Source organism: Heterodontus francisci, chromosome 25 (assembly GCF_036365525.1).
Source record: "Heterodontus francisci isolate sHetFra1 chromosome 25, sHetFra1.hap1, whole genome shotgun sequence".
Classification (NCBI taxonomy): Eukaryota; Metazoa; Chordata; class Chondrichthyes; order Heterodontiformes; family Heterodontidae; genus Heterodontus; species Heterodontus francisci.
This window is the reverse complement of record NC_090395.1, coordinates 73,218,972-73,236,492: the sequence shown is the minus strand read 5'-3', so window position 1 is coordinate 73,236,492 and position 17,521 is coordinate 73,218,972. Positions and strand designations below refer to the sequence as shown.

Genomic DNA, 17,521 nt, shown 5'->3' with positions numbered 1-17,521 from the left:
GCAGAGAAGGTTAAGGGCAGATTTAATAAGTGTGTAAAATTGAGGGGTTTTGATAGAGTAAATAGGGAGAAACTGTTTCCAATGGCAGGAGGTTTGGTAAGTTGAGGACACAGATTTAAGATAATTGGCAAAAGAACCAGAGGGAAGATGTGCAGAGTTATTTTACACAGCGAGTTGTTGTGATCTGGAACACGCTGCCTGAAAGGGCGGTGGAAGCAGATTCAATAGTAACTTTCAAAAGGGAATTGGGTAAATACTTGAAGGGAAAAGAGCAGAGAGAGTTGAACTAAATGGATAACTCTTTCAAAGAGCCAGCACAGACACGATTGACCAAATGGCCTCCTGTGTGTCGCGTGAGGCTATAATTCTAAATGGTGGCAGGGAATGAATCAACTTTCACGGGATTGCACTATGTAGAGACTGCAGTCTGCAAAGGCCCTCATGCTTTATGTGAACATTTGCCAGACACTGGTTCTCCCGATGCAGGGGGGATACCAGACGGTGAACCCCCTGGGTTATTTTCGTTAGGCCAGGGTATCTAGGGTTACAGAACCAAGACCGGTAAATGGAGTTAAGATACTGATCACCAAAGTAACATTACTACCTGGTCATTACATCATTGTGCTTTCTGGGATCTTGCTGTGCACACATTGACTGCTGTGTTTCCAGTGACTACACTTCAAAAAGTACTTCATTGACTGCGAAGCACTTTGGGATTCCTGAGGTTGTGACAGGCGCTACAGAAATTCAAGTTTATTGAATCTTTTGTACAAGATCCTCTTTATTTCAGCGTGGCCTCTGGATTTTCCAGTTTTAGTCTGAGGGTGGTCACTTAGACTTTAGCAAAACCCAATCAACTCCACAAACCTGTTGGGGTTATCAGGCTCACAGTTGGAGAGAATGTGGATTACCGCGTCCGCTACCTCTCGGTCCGAGATCACGTCCCACAGTCCGTCCGTCCCCAGAACGATCACATCATCCACACCGTGTTCATACTTTGTGACATCGTACACTTTCACCTGCCACAACAACACAGCTTCAGTTTTCTCAAACTAGCACCTTAGTGACAGCATCAGTTACATCGCACAGAAACAGGCCATTTGGCCCAACAGGTCTGTGCTGGTGTTTATGCTCCAGACGTTCATCTTCCCACTTTCTACTTCATCGCACCCTATCAGCATATCCTGTTCCTCATGTTTATTCAGCTTCCCCTTAATGCATCTATGCTATTTGGCTCAACTACTCCCTGTTGTAGCGAGTTCCACATTCTCACCATTCTCTGGGTAAGGAATTCTTTACTGGATTTATTTGTGACTATCTTCTATTTATGGCTTCTGGTACACTACAGGTGTAGATTCCTGTTGGCACTGTCTCTCCGTAGGGACGTTCCCCACTTAGCCAAGTCCAGAGAGTCAGGTTGACAGGAAGAGTTTAGGAACTCAAGGGCCCGACTGCAGTTTAACCAGCGGAATCCACCCACCTGATTAACAATATTATCTGCAGCCGAGTGGGAGAAGCCCAATCCCAGGTCACAATACAATGACTTCAAAAGGAAACTGGACAGCCACTTGAAGGAAATAAACTTCCAGGACTGCGAGGATCGAGCATGGAGTGGGACTGACTGGATTGCTCCGTGGAGAGCCAGCATGGACATGATGGGCCGAATGGCCTCCTTCTGTGCCGTAAGTGACTGACTCTTTTTTGACGATGTTTGAAGAACCTGTTGGAGTTTTTTGAGGATGTTACTAACAGAATTAATAAAGGGGAGTCAGTGGACATGGTATACTTGGATTTTCAGAAGACCTTTGATAAAGTCTCCCACAGGAGGTTAGTTAGCAAAATTAAAGCACACTGGATAGGAGGTAATATACTGGCATGGATTAAGGATTGGTTAACAAGCAGAAAGCAGAGAGTAGGAATAAACGGGTCATTCTTGCGTTGGCAGGCTGTGACTAGTGGGCTGCGGCTGGGATCAGTGCTTGGGCCCCAGCTGTTCACAATATATATTAATGATTTGGATGCGGGGACCAAATATAGTGTTTCCAAGTTCGCGGATGACAAAACTAGGTAGGAATGTGTGTTGTGAGGAAGATGCAAAGCGGCTTCAAGGGGATTTGGACAGACTTAGTGAGTGGGCAAGAACGTGGCAGATGGAATATAATGTGGAAAAATGTGAGGTTATCCACTTTGGTAGGAATAGATGTGCAGAGTATTTCTTAAATAGTAAGAGATTAGAAAGTGTAGATGTACAAAGGGACCTGGGTGTCCTCGTCAATAAGTCACTGAAAGCTAACATGCAGGTGCAGCAAAGAATCAGGAAGGCTAATGGTATGTTAGCCTTTATCGCAAGAGGATTTGAATACAGGAGTAGTGAAGTCTTGCTTCAGTTGTATAGAACCTTGGTTAGACCGCACCTGGAGTACTGTGTGCAGTTTTGGTCCCCTTACCTTAGGAAGGATATTATTGCCACAGAGGGAGTGCAACAAAGGTTCACCAGACGTGTTCCTGGGATGGTGGGACTGTCCTATGGAGAGAGATTGGAGAAACTGGGCCTGTATTCTCTAGAGTTTTGAAAAATGAGAGGTGATCGCATTGAAACCTACAAAATACTTAAAGGGATAGACAGGGTAGATGCAGCTAAGATGTTTCCCCTGGTTGGGGAGTCTAGAACCAGGGAACACAATTTCAAAATAAGGGGAAGCCATTTCGGACAGAGATGAGGAAAAATTTCTTTACTCAGAGGGTTGTGAATTTTTGGAATTCTCTACCTCAGAGGGCTGTGGAAGCTCAGTCATTGAGTATGTTTAAAGCAGAGATTGACAGATTCCTAAATACAAATGACATAAGGGGATATGGGGATAGTGTGGGGAAAAAGGTATTGAACTGGATGATCAGCCATGATCATATTGAATGGTGGGGCAGGTTCGATGGGCTGAATGGCCTACTCCTGCTCCTATGTTCCTGTGTTTTTGGTCTTGCCCACATGTGGAAACATTTTCTCTTTGTCTATCCTATAGAACCTGTTCATAATTTTAAAGATGTCTATCGGATCACCCAATTCTCTTTGGTAGAGGAAAGAGCCCCGCTTACTGGTGCCTCCCCAACTCCCCCATTTACAGGTGCCTCCCTCATTCCCCCATTTACTAGTGCCTCCCTCATTCCCCCATTTATTGGTGCCTCCCTCATTCCCCCATTTACTAGTGCCTCCCTCATTCCCCCATTTATTGGTGCCTCCCCCATTCCTGGTGCCCCTCCCCCAATTCCCCCATTTGCCGGTGCTGTCCCTATTTCCTGGTCAGCCTCTTGCCCATGTGCCTCTTGCTGGGGTCCAGTAGCTCTCCAAACATTGGTCTTCAATGTAAGCCTAGGCTGTGAGTGTGGTTAGAATATTCACTCATGGACAGAATCATTTTTGGACCCAACCCTGACTCTCCAGAATGTCTCCACGTCTCTCAGAGGCGCAGGAACACATACTGCACAACAACTGTCATAGCGACCAGACCTCAGTGAGGGCCTGTGCTCTCTGTAGCTGCTGACTATTAACTTCAAATTGAATATCTCAGAAAATGAAAAAAGTGTACTGATAATATTTTGTTTAGAACTCATGTGTTGGGTGGTTGAAATCACTTTAAGCAGCAACGTGAAAAAGACTCGTAGAAAATCGCCGGGCAATTTTTCACCGAACTTGTTCTATTTTCCATTGACACAGAAACTATTTTCAAGACTTTTAATTTCAAACCAATGAAAAGAGACTAGGACGCAAGTCCCCAAAAACAGAGTCTGAACTATTGTTCAGCAAACTTCAGTGGAAAGATAATCAGGCCCAGGTAGAAAAAATAAATAAATCGGGTGGTGACTTGCTGAACCTGTTCCAGTCTCCGCTGTTCACCCCCATGGTTTGCAGTCTGGGTCAGTTCCTGTCTAGCACAGGGCAGTTGCTGCCACTCTCTATTAGCAGTCGACTTGGGAATCAGGATCACTTGAATGAACGAACTTAGACTGTTCAACAGGGGCTGAAATTGGGTTTATTGGGGCACTGACAGCCTCAAAACGGGTTCACCATCCTGTTAACCGCCAGGAAACTCGAACACCTGCCTGTTTCAGGCGGTCGGCCCCTTTACAAAGGAAATCGAGGTCCTCGGATGCAGTTCGGACCCTGATTACAATTTTAAGAGACATATGGTCCTGATGTTGAGCAGCTCAAGCAGTCCTTAAAGGACTGTCCAAAGGACAGGCTAGTCCAAAAAAAAAAAGATTTCTCCCGTATAAACATACAGTGGCAGCTTCTGGCCTGGGCGTGTCCTCCCAGTCCACACCCAATCCTCCCAGTCCACACCCAGTCCTCCCAGTCCACACACGCAGTCCTCCCCACCAGTCCACACCCAGTCCTTCCCCACCAGTCCACACACCCAGTCCTTCCCCACCAGTCCTTCCAGTCCACACCCAGTCCACACACCCAGTCCTTCCCCACCGCACACCTAGTCCCTACTCTTCCCCCCCACCATACACCCAGTCTCCTCCCCTCCCCCAACACACCGTTCTTCCCCTCCCCCACCGCATACCCAATCCCTCCCCACCTCTGCAAACCTTGATTGGTGTATCTGAAGTCTCTAAATAAATGCTAAAACGCTGGTTTGGGAAATAATCGCACCTGGAGACTCCAATAAATTCGCATCAGCAGAGCCATCAGAATTCATGCCAGGAGCAACCCATTTCTCTGCCTTTATTCTACTCTCAGTCTAACGCTGGACAAACAGAAACCCTCGATGGATTCAAAGTCTCTCTGTAACGACTGGATAACCCTGAACTGACTAACCCTCACCAGACAAGGTTGACATTTTGGATAAGATACCATCGCTGTCTCACCTCTGGTATGCAGGATAGGAAGGGTTTGATGTGGATGTTGGAACAGTGCACCTTCAGGTTGTGATCGCCCAGTCCTCGAGTCACTCCTATGGTTGCCATGACACGAGCCTGTGGGTACAGTGTAAATAAGTCAGTGTCTCAGTAATTCACAGATTCTCCGGTGTAAAGACGAGTGTGGAAGTTCTGATGAAAGGTCACAGACCTGAAACGTTAACTCTGTTTCTCTTTCCACAGATGCTGCCTGACCTGCTGAATATTTCCAGCATTTCTTGTTTTTATTTCAGATTTCCAGCATCTGCAGTATTTTGCTTTTATCTTTCAGGATGTTCCCCAACAGTTGAGGCTAGACAGTAGTTTGCATAAACAGCCTTAGTCTCTTAATAAACTGAAACTAGTGCTGTTATTCTCTGCTACCTGCGAGATAACGTTCTTACATTCAATAAGGAAGTCCCAAGTCATGGTGAACTGCTTACTGTGAGCCCTGTGGGATTCTCGTCACTCCCATCACTTCCAACAAGTGGAAATCTTAAACTAAATTTGCTAAGATCATTATTTTTTCCCCAAGAAAAATTTGTAAGACTTTGAACAAAAAGTAATCCCAACACTTTCTTTCCTCTGCAACAATGTACATCAAAGTTACATCCTAATTTACCAATAGGGAAGGAAATCTGCCGTCCTTACCAGGTCTGGCCTACATGTGACTCCAGACCCACAGCAATGTGGTTGACTCTTAACTGCCCTCTGAAATGGCCTCGCAAGCCATTCAGTCCAAGGGCAATTAGGAATGGGAAATAAATGCTGGCCTAGCTATTGACGCCCACATCCCATGAACAAATAAAAACAAAAAAAAACAAAACTTAGCTGAAAAGATGGTTCAATTATACCAAAACAGTTGCAGCTTTCGGTAGTTCTTTGCTTCTGATCAATATGAACACAATTGCTTGATTTTATTTGTGTTGTTGTATCGGTGCTACTCAAGTGTTGTTCGTCATGCTTTTGTTTCTACTTCAAGGGTTCAGGCTAAACTACTGGGTCAGATTTATTTACAAATAAAATCATACATGAGCAAGAAAGATACAGCAAGGTACTCTTCAAACATGAATTCGATAAATTGTCACCAGTCGGTACTCCTCAGCACTGAACGTTGCCTATCGGGTGAGCAAGTTAGACAAGGTGACTATTTGAAAGGTACCAGGATTGAGGGACCAGTTATGTGCAGAGATTGGAGAAGCAGCGATTGTTCTCCTTAGAACAGAGAAGGTTAAGGGGAGATAGAGGTGTTCAAGTGATTTTGATTAGATAGGGAGAAACTGTGGCCACTAGCATTAGTGCTGGCAACCAGAGGAGACATATTTAAGATTATTGGCAAGAGAATTAGAGGGGGAGAGGAGGAGAAATCTTTTTATGCAGCAAGTATTTATATGTGGAATGCGCTGCCTAAAAGGGCAGTGGACGCAGATTCAATAATTTTCAAAAGGGAACTGGATAAATACTTGAAAAGGGAAAACAGAGGGTGTGGGACTAATTGAATAGTTCCTTCAAACAGTCAGCACATGCACGATGGGCCGAATGGCCTCCTTCTGTGCTGCAGCATTCTATGATTACGTTTTCCTATAGGAAACAGGAGATTTTGAAAGGAACAGTTGAGCTTTTCCGTTTTTGTAGACCTTGATTGATGGTGACAGAAACCAAATAACTGGGCTCTCAAGTATGCAAAGAACAAACTTCATTAGTAAACTGTCACTCACTGTGGTAAAGGTCCGGCTACGCGACCCCAACCCGACGGGACACGACGACATGTGTCGGGTTCAGGTCGGGTCGGGTTGCATTTCTGGGCTCGGGTCGGGCCGGGTCGGACACGCTCTATCACAGATAAGTAACTGTTAATTTAATTTTTTGGACTAGAAAGGTGTTTTTGTTGCAGTTATTTTAAGCTTGTACAGATCAGCAACAAAGTGAAAAATGGAAGGTAAGTTAACTGATGGTCGGGTCGGGTCAGGTCGGGTGCAGGAACAAATGGAAGGACTCGGGCTCGAGTTGTTTTTGTGGGTTTTTTTGCAGACCCGAGCAAGCCTTTACACTGTGGTTGCATACAACATCACAAAGAGAATCCTTATATGGGACCAAAATAATGTTTTGTCCATTCCAATGTTGCTAATGGAGACTTTATAACAAGATCTCAAAAGGCCAGTCACGTGGCTAATTCACATATGTTAACATTTCAAATAAGATGTTCGAACTAACTTAAATAGATGAGACATTCAACCAAGGCAACAGCTGCCATTTCAAGGCGGGTGTAATAGGTCGCTATTTGAAGAGCAGGGAACCTCCTCCCAGATCCTGGTCAATATTTATACCTCAAACCGACCCCAACAAATAGATGATCTGGTAATTCCATAAAATGTTCTGACAGGAGGTGGCCATTTGAGCTATGCTGGCTGTTTCAAAGAGCTGTCCATTTAAACTATTCCCCCACTCTTCCCCCATAACCCTGCAAACGTGCCTTTTTAACAGCTCTCTCAGCTTTTCCTGCCACCTTCAAAGACTTGCGTACACACCAACATTCTCCCACCCGACCCAAGGTCTCTCTAACCCTGCACCCCCTTTTACATTGTAGTGGACAAATTAGTGTCCCTGCGTACAAACAGCAAGTACGCACTAAAGCTCTTCATTGGCTCTGAAACGCCTTCGGAACATCCCGAGGATGTGAAAGGCATTGTATAAATGCAAGTTTGCTGATTCTTTCGTACATGGGCCAAACACACACGTGGAGCAGGTCTCTCCAGGACTTGTGTGTTTCCAGTGTTCACTGACTGGTTTCTGTCAAATCCTTTACCTTTTTACCTTCACCGTACACCAATGGGAACTTCAGATCATCCTCTTCTATAGTCTTGTATGCCCTATGGGAAGGAAAAGGGAGGTTGGAATAGTCAGTGATTAGAGCAGGAAATATGCAACTGCCTCGGACCACTCATCCGGCAGTGGGCTAGAGGGCTAGGATTGGAGTTGCTGTTTTATTCGAGTGTATGAATTTTTGCAGAGGTAGAAGACGCGTAATCTTACAACACAGAACAAGGCCATTTGGCCCATCCTGCTTGTGCTGGCTCTTTGCAGCTATCCAATTAGTCCCCATGCTCCTTCCCCATAGCCCCGCAAATCCTTCTTTTGCATGTATTTGTCCAATTCTCTTGAAAGTTACGACTGAATCTGCTTCCACCGCCCTTTCAGCTATTGCTTTATAGATCATAATGAACTGCGTAAAGAAAGTTTCCTCATCTCGCCTCCGCTCTTTTGCCAATTATCGTTAATCTGGGTCCTCTGGCTACCGACCCTCCTGTCACTGGGAACAGTTTCTCATTTACTCTATCAAAATCCTTCATAAATTTGGACACATCTATCAAATCTCCCTCTTAACTTTCTCTGCTCTAATCCCAGCTTCTCCAGTTCTCCATGTAACTGAAGTCCCCGACCTCTGACCCCATTCTAGTAAATCTCCTCTTCACCCTCTCCAAAGCCTTGACATCCTTCCTAAAGTGATGAACCCAGGACTGGGTCTAACCAGCGTCATACAAAGGTTTGACCTAACATCCTGGCTGCTATTATCTTCAGCATCCCAACATCGGAATATCTTGATTATAAGACGATGAGTGAGAGACCTTACTGCTGCTCAATTCTTTCTCCAGTCTGATCATCTTCCCGAATTACAGTTATTGCACGTCAAGGTATGAATCTACAAAGATTCATGTCCTGTTCATTGCCCAGACCTGTCTCTCCTTGGCCTCACCCTTCACACCTCCCCGTCTGTCCATCAGGGCCCTGTGCTGTAGTTTCTGTTAAGGCTCAGAGTTTGAAGGTGTTCAGTGCAAAGCACTGCAGTAGGAACCTGTTTTACTTAACGCTCACCCCCAACATTTTCTGCAGCTTTTTCCCCTCCCTTCCACCCTCAGGACAGTCTTCCTGTTCCACCATCCCACTGCCAATCTGCACGAAGACACTGGCTAAGTACAATACTTAGAATTAGAACATTACAGCGCAGTACAGGCCCTTCGGCCCTCGATGTTGCGCCGACCTGTGAAACCATCTGACCTACACTATTCCATTTTCATCCATAAGTCTCTCCAATGACCACTTAAATGCCCTGAAAGTTCTGCTGGTACCCACTCACCATCCTATTCCCCACCCCCTTTCCCTTCCCCTTCCTCCAATTATTGGTCACTGATGGTAGGTAGATTCTCACCAGCCAGTCATGCTGTAATCCCGATACAACATCATGCGTCCAATTTCCCGGTGCTGGATTCTCCTGGGAAATTCCAAATGTGTGAACTCGTTTCCAAGGAGATGTGGCTGTAAATATCCCTAAACAACAACAGGAGCATAATCAAACTAAATTCGACTCGGAGCCACGAAAGGACAGATGATATCAGGACAGGTGACCAAAAGCTTGGTCAAACAGGCAGGTTTTAAGGAGCATTTAAAAGGAAGAGAAAGAGGCAGAGAGGCTGAGGGAGGGAATTCCAGAGCTTAGGGCCCAGACAGCCGAACACACAGTCACCAATGGCAGAGCAATTAAAATCAGGGATGCTCCAGAGACCAGATTTGGCAAAGTACAGAAATCTGCGAGGGTTGTGGAGCTGGAGGAGGTTCCACGGATTGGGAGGGAGCGGGACCATGGAGGGATTTGAAAACAAGGATGAGAATTTTAAAAGGGAGGCAGTATTGGAGGGGGTCAGCAAGCACGGGGGTGGGGGGGGGGGGGTGTGGGGGGATGGGTGAACAGGATTTGATGCGATTGCTGTCTATGAATGATTTCAAAAGGAAATTGGATGGACACTTGAGGGAAATAAACATGCAGAACTACGGGGATAGAGCTGGGGGGAATGGGACTGACTGGATTGTTCGACAGAGAGCTGGCAAGGACTTGATGGGCCAAATGGCCTCATTCTGTGCTGTACTGACTCTATGATATCCTGCTGCCATTGGACTGGTAAACAGAACAGCTGTAGGTACTGAGGCCAATTCCTGGGCTGTGGTGAATTGGTTGATTGTGGTAGGCATGCTATCAAAACAAGTCATTTGGAGTAAGGGGGAGATCAGCCAAGGCTTACAGCCCTGATGGCTAACCACTTATCTCCATGTTTAAAGATAGACTTGCATTTATATAGCACCTTTCACGACCTCAAGATGTCCCAAAACACTTTACAGCCAATGAAGTACTTTTGAAGTGTAGTCACTGTTGTAATTTTGGAAACAAGGCAATCAATTTGCACACAGCAAGATCCCACAAACAACAATGGGATAATGACCGGATCATCTGTTTTTGCGATGTCGATTGAGGGAGGAACATTGGCCAGGACACTGGGGAGAACTCCCCTGCTCCTCTTCGAAAAAAGGCAGTGGGATTTTTTTTTTTTTTTACACAGACAATTGAGGGGGCAGACGGGGTCTCTGTTTAACGTTTTATCCGAAAGACAGAACCTCCCACAGTGCAACACCCCCTCAGCATGAACACTGGGAGCATCAACCTTGATTTTTGTGCTCACGTCTCGGCTGACCCACAAGCAGAGTTCTGAGAGATTATTCAACTCAGGGAGGTGACAAAGCAACCAATTCCAGGATCCTGCCCTCGTGCCGCACATCACAGCTGGAATCACTGATCCACGAGTGGAGAAACCGGTTCCACTTATCAGATTGATGAAAAGGATGGTTGGATCTTCCTATGTCCCCCATAAATTGTCTGCCAAATTTTTTTAAAGTTTGCAAAAAAGTAGTTTTGCTCAGAGGCGAAAAGGAAAAGCAGGAAATACTCTCTTACTAAATACTGCAGTCTCTGTCTCTCCGATTCTGGAGTAAACTCATTGGATAGTGGAATAGTTTCACCGTTGCGGATTAGAATGGCTCTGAAATTAAAAAGAAAAGCAACGAGTAATCTAAGAAATTTTAAGTTGTACAAGGACCGAGTTAGAGGGTCAGGAGGTGGTTATTTTCCCAGAGAATAGAGAAGCACTGAGACAGCCTGCCACCTCACACAGCAGACACTGACTACGGAAGAGCTGAATCTAATTCTGGCTGGGGAGCACATCCACTTGTAGAGGAGGTAGAAACAGCAGGGAATAATCAGGACTCGGAGGATCTCCTGGACTCGTCTCGATCACCTAAGGAGGATCAGAGAGCAATTTGCCGGATTATTTTCACCCAAAAATTAACTGGGGTTTTTAACCTGCTATTTCCAGGAGACCACACGGTTTCGGGGCAGTATGGGAGTGTATATATCGTGATGCACAACATATCACAATTGTGTGGGACAGGATTGATGGACCAAAGTGTCTTTACCAGACGGTCCTTAATTGTAACTTAAATGTTTCACTCTGGCCACCAAAATATTCAGGGTTGCCTGCAGTAATTGGCAGATTTACCATTACGTACTGTCTTAAACTCACTGGCAAATACCTCACACACAAGGCATTACACAAAGGTTGCACTGATTTCTCAAGTAGGTAAATACGGCAGCCATTGTGCACAGCCAGATCCCACAGAAGAGCAGTGAGATATAAATAAACAGTTAACCAGTCACAACAGCTGAGAAATTCAAGATTCTAGTTAAGAAAGAATTTTATATAATGCTTTTCACGAACTCAGGATGCCTCAAAGTGCTTTACAGCCAAAGAAGCACTTTTAAAGTGTCATTGCTGTTGTAATATAGGAAATGTGGCAGCCAATTTGTGCACAGCAAGATCCCACAAAACAGCAATGCGATAACGAAGAGATAATCTGTTTTTAGTGATGTTGATTGAGGGATAAAGATTGGGCCCAGGACACCGGGGAGAACTCCCCTGCTCTTCTACATATAATGTCATGGGATTTTTTACACCCACCTAAGAGGGCAGAAGGAACCTACGATTAACGACTCATCAGAAAGATGGCGCCTCTGACAGTGTAACACTCCCTCAGTGCTACACAGGAAGTGTCAGCCTGGATTTTGTATGCAAGTCTCTGGAGTGGGACTTGAACCCTCAACCTTCTGACTCAGAGACAGTGCTGCCCACTGAGCCACAACTGGCACCTAAGTAGAAGCAGCAGGCAGCTCAAGGCTCTAGAATCACCAACCCCCTTCCTCTCCCCACTCCTCCCTACCATTGATCCACGATCCATTCTGCCCGTAACAGGCTGTGTTCCATACCTGCTGTCACCTGCATTTGCAACGTATATTTTTCCCAGTAAGTACACAACTGCCAGTGCACAGCAGCCGCCCAGAATGCCGTGCGATCTTTGTTCTCTTTCAATCTGTTCATCCTGCAACACAAAAAAATCCATTCATCAGATCACACACACATTATCGTGAACACAGAGACCCTCAGAACAAGTAAACCCTACACCCCCAAATCCCCAACATCCACTCGCCTGAAGGATTCCAAAGCACTTTACAGCCAATGAAGCACTTCTTATAGTCGCTGTTTTAATGCACAAAACACAGCAGCCAATTTATACACAGCAAGATCCCACACACAGCAACATGATAATAACAAGATAATCTGTCTTTGCAATGTTGATTGAGGGATAAATATTGGCCAGGGCACCAGGGAGAACTCCCCTGCTCTTCTTCAAAGTAGTGCCAGGGAATCTTTTACATCCACCCGAGAGGGCAGGCGGGGTTTCAGTTTAATGTCTCATCCAAAAGATGGTACCTCTGACAGTGCAGCGCTCCCTCAGTACTGCACTGGGAGTGTCAGCCTAGATTTTCATGCTCAAGTCCCTGGAGTGGGACTTGAACCCAGAACCTTCTAACTCAGAGGTGAAAGTGCTGCCCGCTGAGCTGTGGTTATGTTACTGGACGAACAGTCCAGTAAACAGGAGGTCAAATCCTCATCCTGACACTTCAAGAATTTGAACTCAGTTAAAGAAAATATGGAAACAAAAAGGAAAAGTGACCATGAAGCTGTCAGATTGTTGCAAAAACCCAACTAGTTCACTAAAGTCCCTTCTGCGAAGGAAACCTGCCGTCGTTAGTTAATCAGGACCTATATGCGACTCCAGTCCCACACCGAGGTAAGCTGATATTTAACTGCCCTCTGAAGTGGCTGAGTGAGACACCCAGTTACATAAACTGCTACAAAAAACAAGTGAGTGGTTCAATTGGGTTTTGGGCCTGACACCCCCTGCTCAGGACAACCATGATTCTAATTAGGGAAGGGCAGGAGGTGCCAGCCTAGTGACTGGACAACTGGATAAGGTGCTGTGCGGGAGCATCGTTGGATGTTGCGTTTCCTCTACCAACTGCAGCGTTCCTACTGCTGTCCCCTGCTCACGGAATGGATCCCTCCTGGTTCACATTGTTCAGTCACACTTTTACCTTTGGCTGTCAGGGAGACCGGCCATTAACCAACTCCGCAGAATAAAACGTAATCACTGTTCTCGGAACGATTCGGGTGCAGCAGACCAGTTTGTATGAAGGAGGTTCAAAGCGCAACCCCTCACACACAAACATTCCCGCAAGGTTAATCAGAGATACTGGGTCACAGTCAAATTCCATTTTCACTTCCACTGTCAGCTTTGGCACTTGCTAAGTGAGAGGGTGTCGGTTTAAGCCCCACTTGCGACAGTCTAGCACATAAATCTAGGCTGACGCTCCAGTGCACTGAGATATTCAATGGTGGTTGAGAGAGAAATGTCATTTGGCAGAAATCTTCTTCAAAATTTTGCCAGAGAATTTTTTACATTCACTTGAGGGGGCAGACAGAGCCTCGGTTTTACGACTCATCGGAAAGATTGCACCTCTGACAGTGCAGCTCGTTACTGCACTGGGGGTGTCAGCCGAGATTTTTACAGTCAAGTCTCTGGAGTGGGATTTGAACCCACAGCCACCGAGCTCAGCAGCGACGGTGCCACCCACTGAGGCATGGCTGACACGCCAGTGTCAGTGAGGGCCAGTGTGGGTATTAGAAAACAGAGAGCAGGACAAAAAGCAGAGCTCCCGTCCTCAGTGTTAGTTAAGGAGGGAGGTCCCACAGGAAAGCTCACCATCTGTCGAAAGGCATTCTCTATCGCACCGATGATTAGATACTCGTGTGAGATTTCCTTCTCCAGCAGGAAGCGGGACTCACTATCGGTGGGGGGTTCCCAGTCCCCCTGATGGGTGGGGGTCTTTGCAACATCTCCTGTTACCGCCCCGGCGTTGCTGGTGAGGCTGATGGGAGGTGGGATATCACCGTCTCGCAGGATGTCAACAATGTCACGCAGCTGGTCACAGATGTGGAGGTGAAGCAGTTTGGCAGCTATTACAGCTGCACCAGTCCCTGCGTGGCCATCGAACAGAGCCCAGTAATGGAATTCAAGTCCTTGCTTTTCCTTGAAACACAAAAACCCAAAAAAGGACCAGCTTAAGTTACATGGTCATAAATTACAAAGTATTTGCAGCACAGAAACAGGCCATTCGGCCCATATCCCATCCTACAGAGAATGTTCCTCCGTACTTAACCTTCCTCAAGCAACATTATCAAAACAGAAAAATAAAAACAAAATACTGCAGATGCTGGAAATCTGAAATAAAAACAAGAAAGTGCTGGAAATACTCAACAGGTCTGGCAGCATCTGTGGAGAGAGAAGCAGAGTTAACGTTTCAGGTCAGTGACCCTTCACCAGAACTAGCAAAGGTTAGAAATGTGATAGGTTTTAAGCAAATAAAGTGGGGGTGGGGCAAGAGATAACAAAAGGCAAAGTGTTGATAGGACAGAATGTCACAGAGAATAACTGACCAGGAGGTCATGGAGCAAAGGCAAACGGTATGTTAATAGTGTGCTGAAAGACAAAACATTAGTGCGGAGAGGGTGTTAATGGACAGAAAAATGAAAAATGGACGTCCAATCTCTCTACACCTCCATCCCCCACCAGGATGGTTTGAGGGCTCTCTGCTTCTTCCTGGAACAGAGGCCCAACCAGTCCCCATCCACCACCACCCTCCTCCGCCTGGCTGAACTTGTTCTCACATTGAACAACTTCTCCTTCAACTCCACGCACTTCCTTCAAGTAAAAGGTGTCGCTATGGGTACCCGCATGGGTCCTAGTTATGCCTGTCTTTTTGTGGGATATGTCGAGCATTCTTTGTTCCAGTCCTACTCAGGCCCCCTCCCCCAACTCTTTTTCCGGTACATTGATGACTGTATCGGTGCCGTTTCCTGCTCCCGCCCCGAACTAGAAAACTTTATCAACTTTGCTTCCAATTTCACCTCTCACCTTTACATGGTCCATCTCTGACACTTCCCTTCCCTTCCTCGACTTCTCTGTCTCCATCTCTGGGGATAGGTTGTCTACCAATATCCATTATAAGCCCACCGACTCCCACAGCTACCTCGACTACACTTCTTCACACCCTACCTCCTGTAAGGACTCCATTCCATTCTCCCAGTTTCTCCGTCTCCGACGCATCTGCTCTGATGATGCTACCTTCCATGACGGTGCTTCTGATATGACCTCCTTTTTCCTCAACCGAGGATTTCCCCCCACTGTGGTTGACAGGGCCCTCAACCGTGTCCGACCCATTCCCCGCACCTCTACCCTCACCCCTTCCCCTCCCTCCCAGAATCGTGACAGGGTTCCCCTTGTCCTCACTTTTCATCCCACCAGCCTCCATATCCAAAGGATCATCCTCCGCCATTTTCGCCACCTCCAGCGTGATGCCACTACCAGTCACATCTTCCCCTCCCTTCCCCTGTCAGCATTCCGAAGGGATCGTTCCCTCCGCGACACCCTGGTCCACTCCTCCATTACCCCCACCACCTCGTCCCCGTCCCAGGGCACCTTCCCCTGCAATCGCAGGAGGTGTAATACCTGCCCATTTACCTCCCCTCTCCTCACTATCCCAGGCCCCAAACACTCCTTTCAGGTGAAGCAGCAATTTACTTGTACTTCTTTCAATGTAGTATACTGTATTCGCTGCTCACAGTGTGGTCTCCTCTACATTGGGGAGACCAAGCGCAGACTGGGTGACCGCTTTGCGGAACATCTCCGCTCAGTCCGCAAGCAGGACCCTGAGCTTCCAGTTGCTTGCCATTTCAACACTCCCCCCTGCTCTCATGCTCACATCTCTGTCCTGGGATTGCTGCAGTGTTCCAGTGAACATCAACGCAAGCTCGAGGAACAGCATCTCATCTACCGATTAGGAACACTACAGCCTGCCGGACTGAACATTGAGTTCAATCATTTCAGAGCATGACAGCCCCGCATTTAACTTTCATTTTTAGTTATTTTTTATTCCTTTTTTTTTACATTCTTTTTTACATTTTTTACTATCTTTTTTTGCATTTATTTCATTTCATCTTAGTTTGTTCAGTTTGCTTACCCACTGTTTTTTTTCAGGTTTGCACTTGCTGCTGTTCAATATTCAGTGTATTCACACCTAATCTGTACTAATGCTTTGTCTTTCAACACACCATTAACATATTGTTTGCCTTTGCTCCGTGACCTTTTGGTCAGCTATGTGGCCTGGTCCAATCTGCACCTTCTCCTTTGTTATCTCTTGCCCCACCCCCACCTCACTTGCTTATAATCTGTGACTTTTCTAATATTTGTCAGTTCCGAAGAAGGGTCACTGACCCGAAACGTTAACTCTGCTTCTCTTTCCACAGATGCTGCCAGACCTGCTGAGTGATTCCAGCGTTTCTTGTTTTTGTTTCAGATTTCCAGCATCCGCAGTATTTTGCTTTTATTATAGAAAAATGAACAGCACTGGCCCAAAGCACAAACATGAAAAAAAAGAGTGGGCAGGCACATGGTAAAAAAATTGAAACGTTAACTCTGCTTCTCTCTCCACAGATGCTGCCAGACCTGCTCAGTATTTCCCAGCAGTTCTTGATTTTAATATCAAAACACATATCGGAAAATTTCTCTCATTGCTGTTTGTGGAGCTTTCCGTGCACAAATTGGCTGCCCTGTTTCTTACATTACAACAGTGACTACACTTCAAAAGTACTTGGCTGTAAAATGATTTGGGACATCCTAACTTTGTGAAAGGTGCTCTAGAAATGCAAATGTTTCTGTCATCAGATCTATTGTGTTAACTGCAACATAAAACAACTTTTTATTGGGCCTTTCAAGACCTCAGAACGTTCCAGAATCCTTTGCAGCCAATGAAGTACTTTTTCAATTGTAGCCACTGTTGTAATGTAGGAAACGCAGCAGCCAATTTGCGCACAGCAAGCTCCCACAAACAGCAATGTGATAATGATCAGATAATCTCTTTTTTTTTTAGGCAATGTTGGTTGAGGGATTATTATTGCCCCAGGATACCAGACAGAACTGCCGACTCCCCTGGCCTTCTTCAAAATAGTTTCATGGGAATCTTTTACATCCAGCTGACAGGGCAGACGGTGCCTCAGTTTAACATCTCATTTGAAAGACAGCACCTCTGACAGTGCAGCACTCCCCTCAGTACTGCACTGCGAGTGTCAGACTGATTATGGGCTCAGGTCTCTAGAGTTGGGCACAAAGCCAGAATATTCTGACTCAGAGAGAGTGCTACCCACTGAGTCATAGCTGAATCCGCTGAGCAAGTTGAAGATCTGGCTGGGATATTCTGAATGATAATAGGCCTTGTGATTAGTGCGAAGATCTGATCCCTGGCTCCTCTCTGTAGTGGCTCTCAGGCTTGTCTGTTTCTCTTCTA

General features: G+C 46.0%; 1 protein-coding gene across 1 annotated transcript in view; it reads right to left on the bottom strand.

The window, feature by feature from the left end:
* LOC137383990 (protein phosphatase 1H-like) overlaps positions 1–17,521 on the bottom strand; it is a 55,440-nt gene that overhangs the window by 2,254 nt on the left and 35,665 nt on the right. The window contains exons 4-10 of the mRNA XM_068057504.1: positions 13,882–14,208; positions 12,044–12,156; positions 10,679–10,763; positions 9,104–9,222; positions 7,703–7,766; positions 4,867–4,974; positions 868–1,019 (exon numbers count right to left, since the gene is read on the bottom strand). Coding sequence (XP_067913605.1) covers positions 868–1,019; positions 4,867–4,974; positions 7,703–7,766; positions 9,104–9,222; positions 10,679–10,763; positions 12,044–12,156; positions 13,882–14,208 — 968 coding nt within the window. The remainder of the gene's footprint in view (positions 1–867; positions 1,020–4,866; positions 4,975–7,702; positions 7,767–9,103; positions 9,223–10,678; positions 10,764–12,043; positions 12,157–13,881; positions 14,209–17,521) is intronic.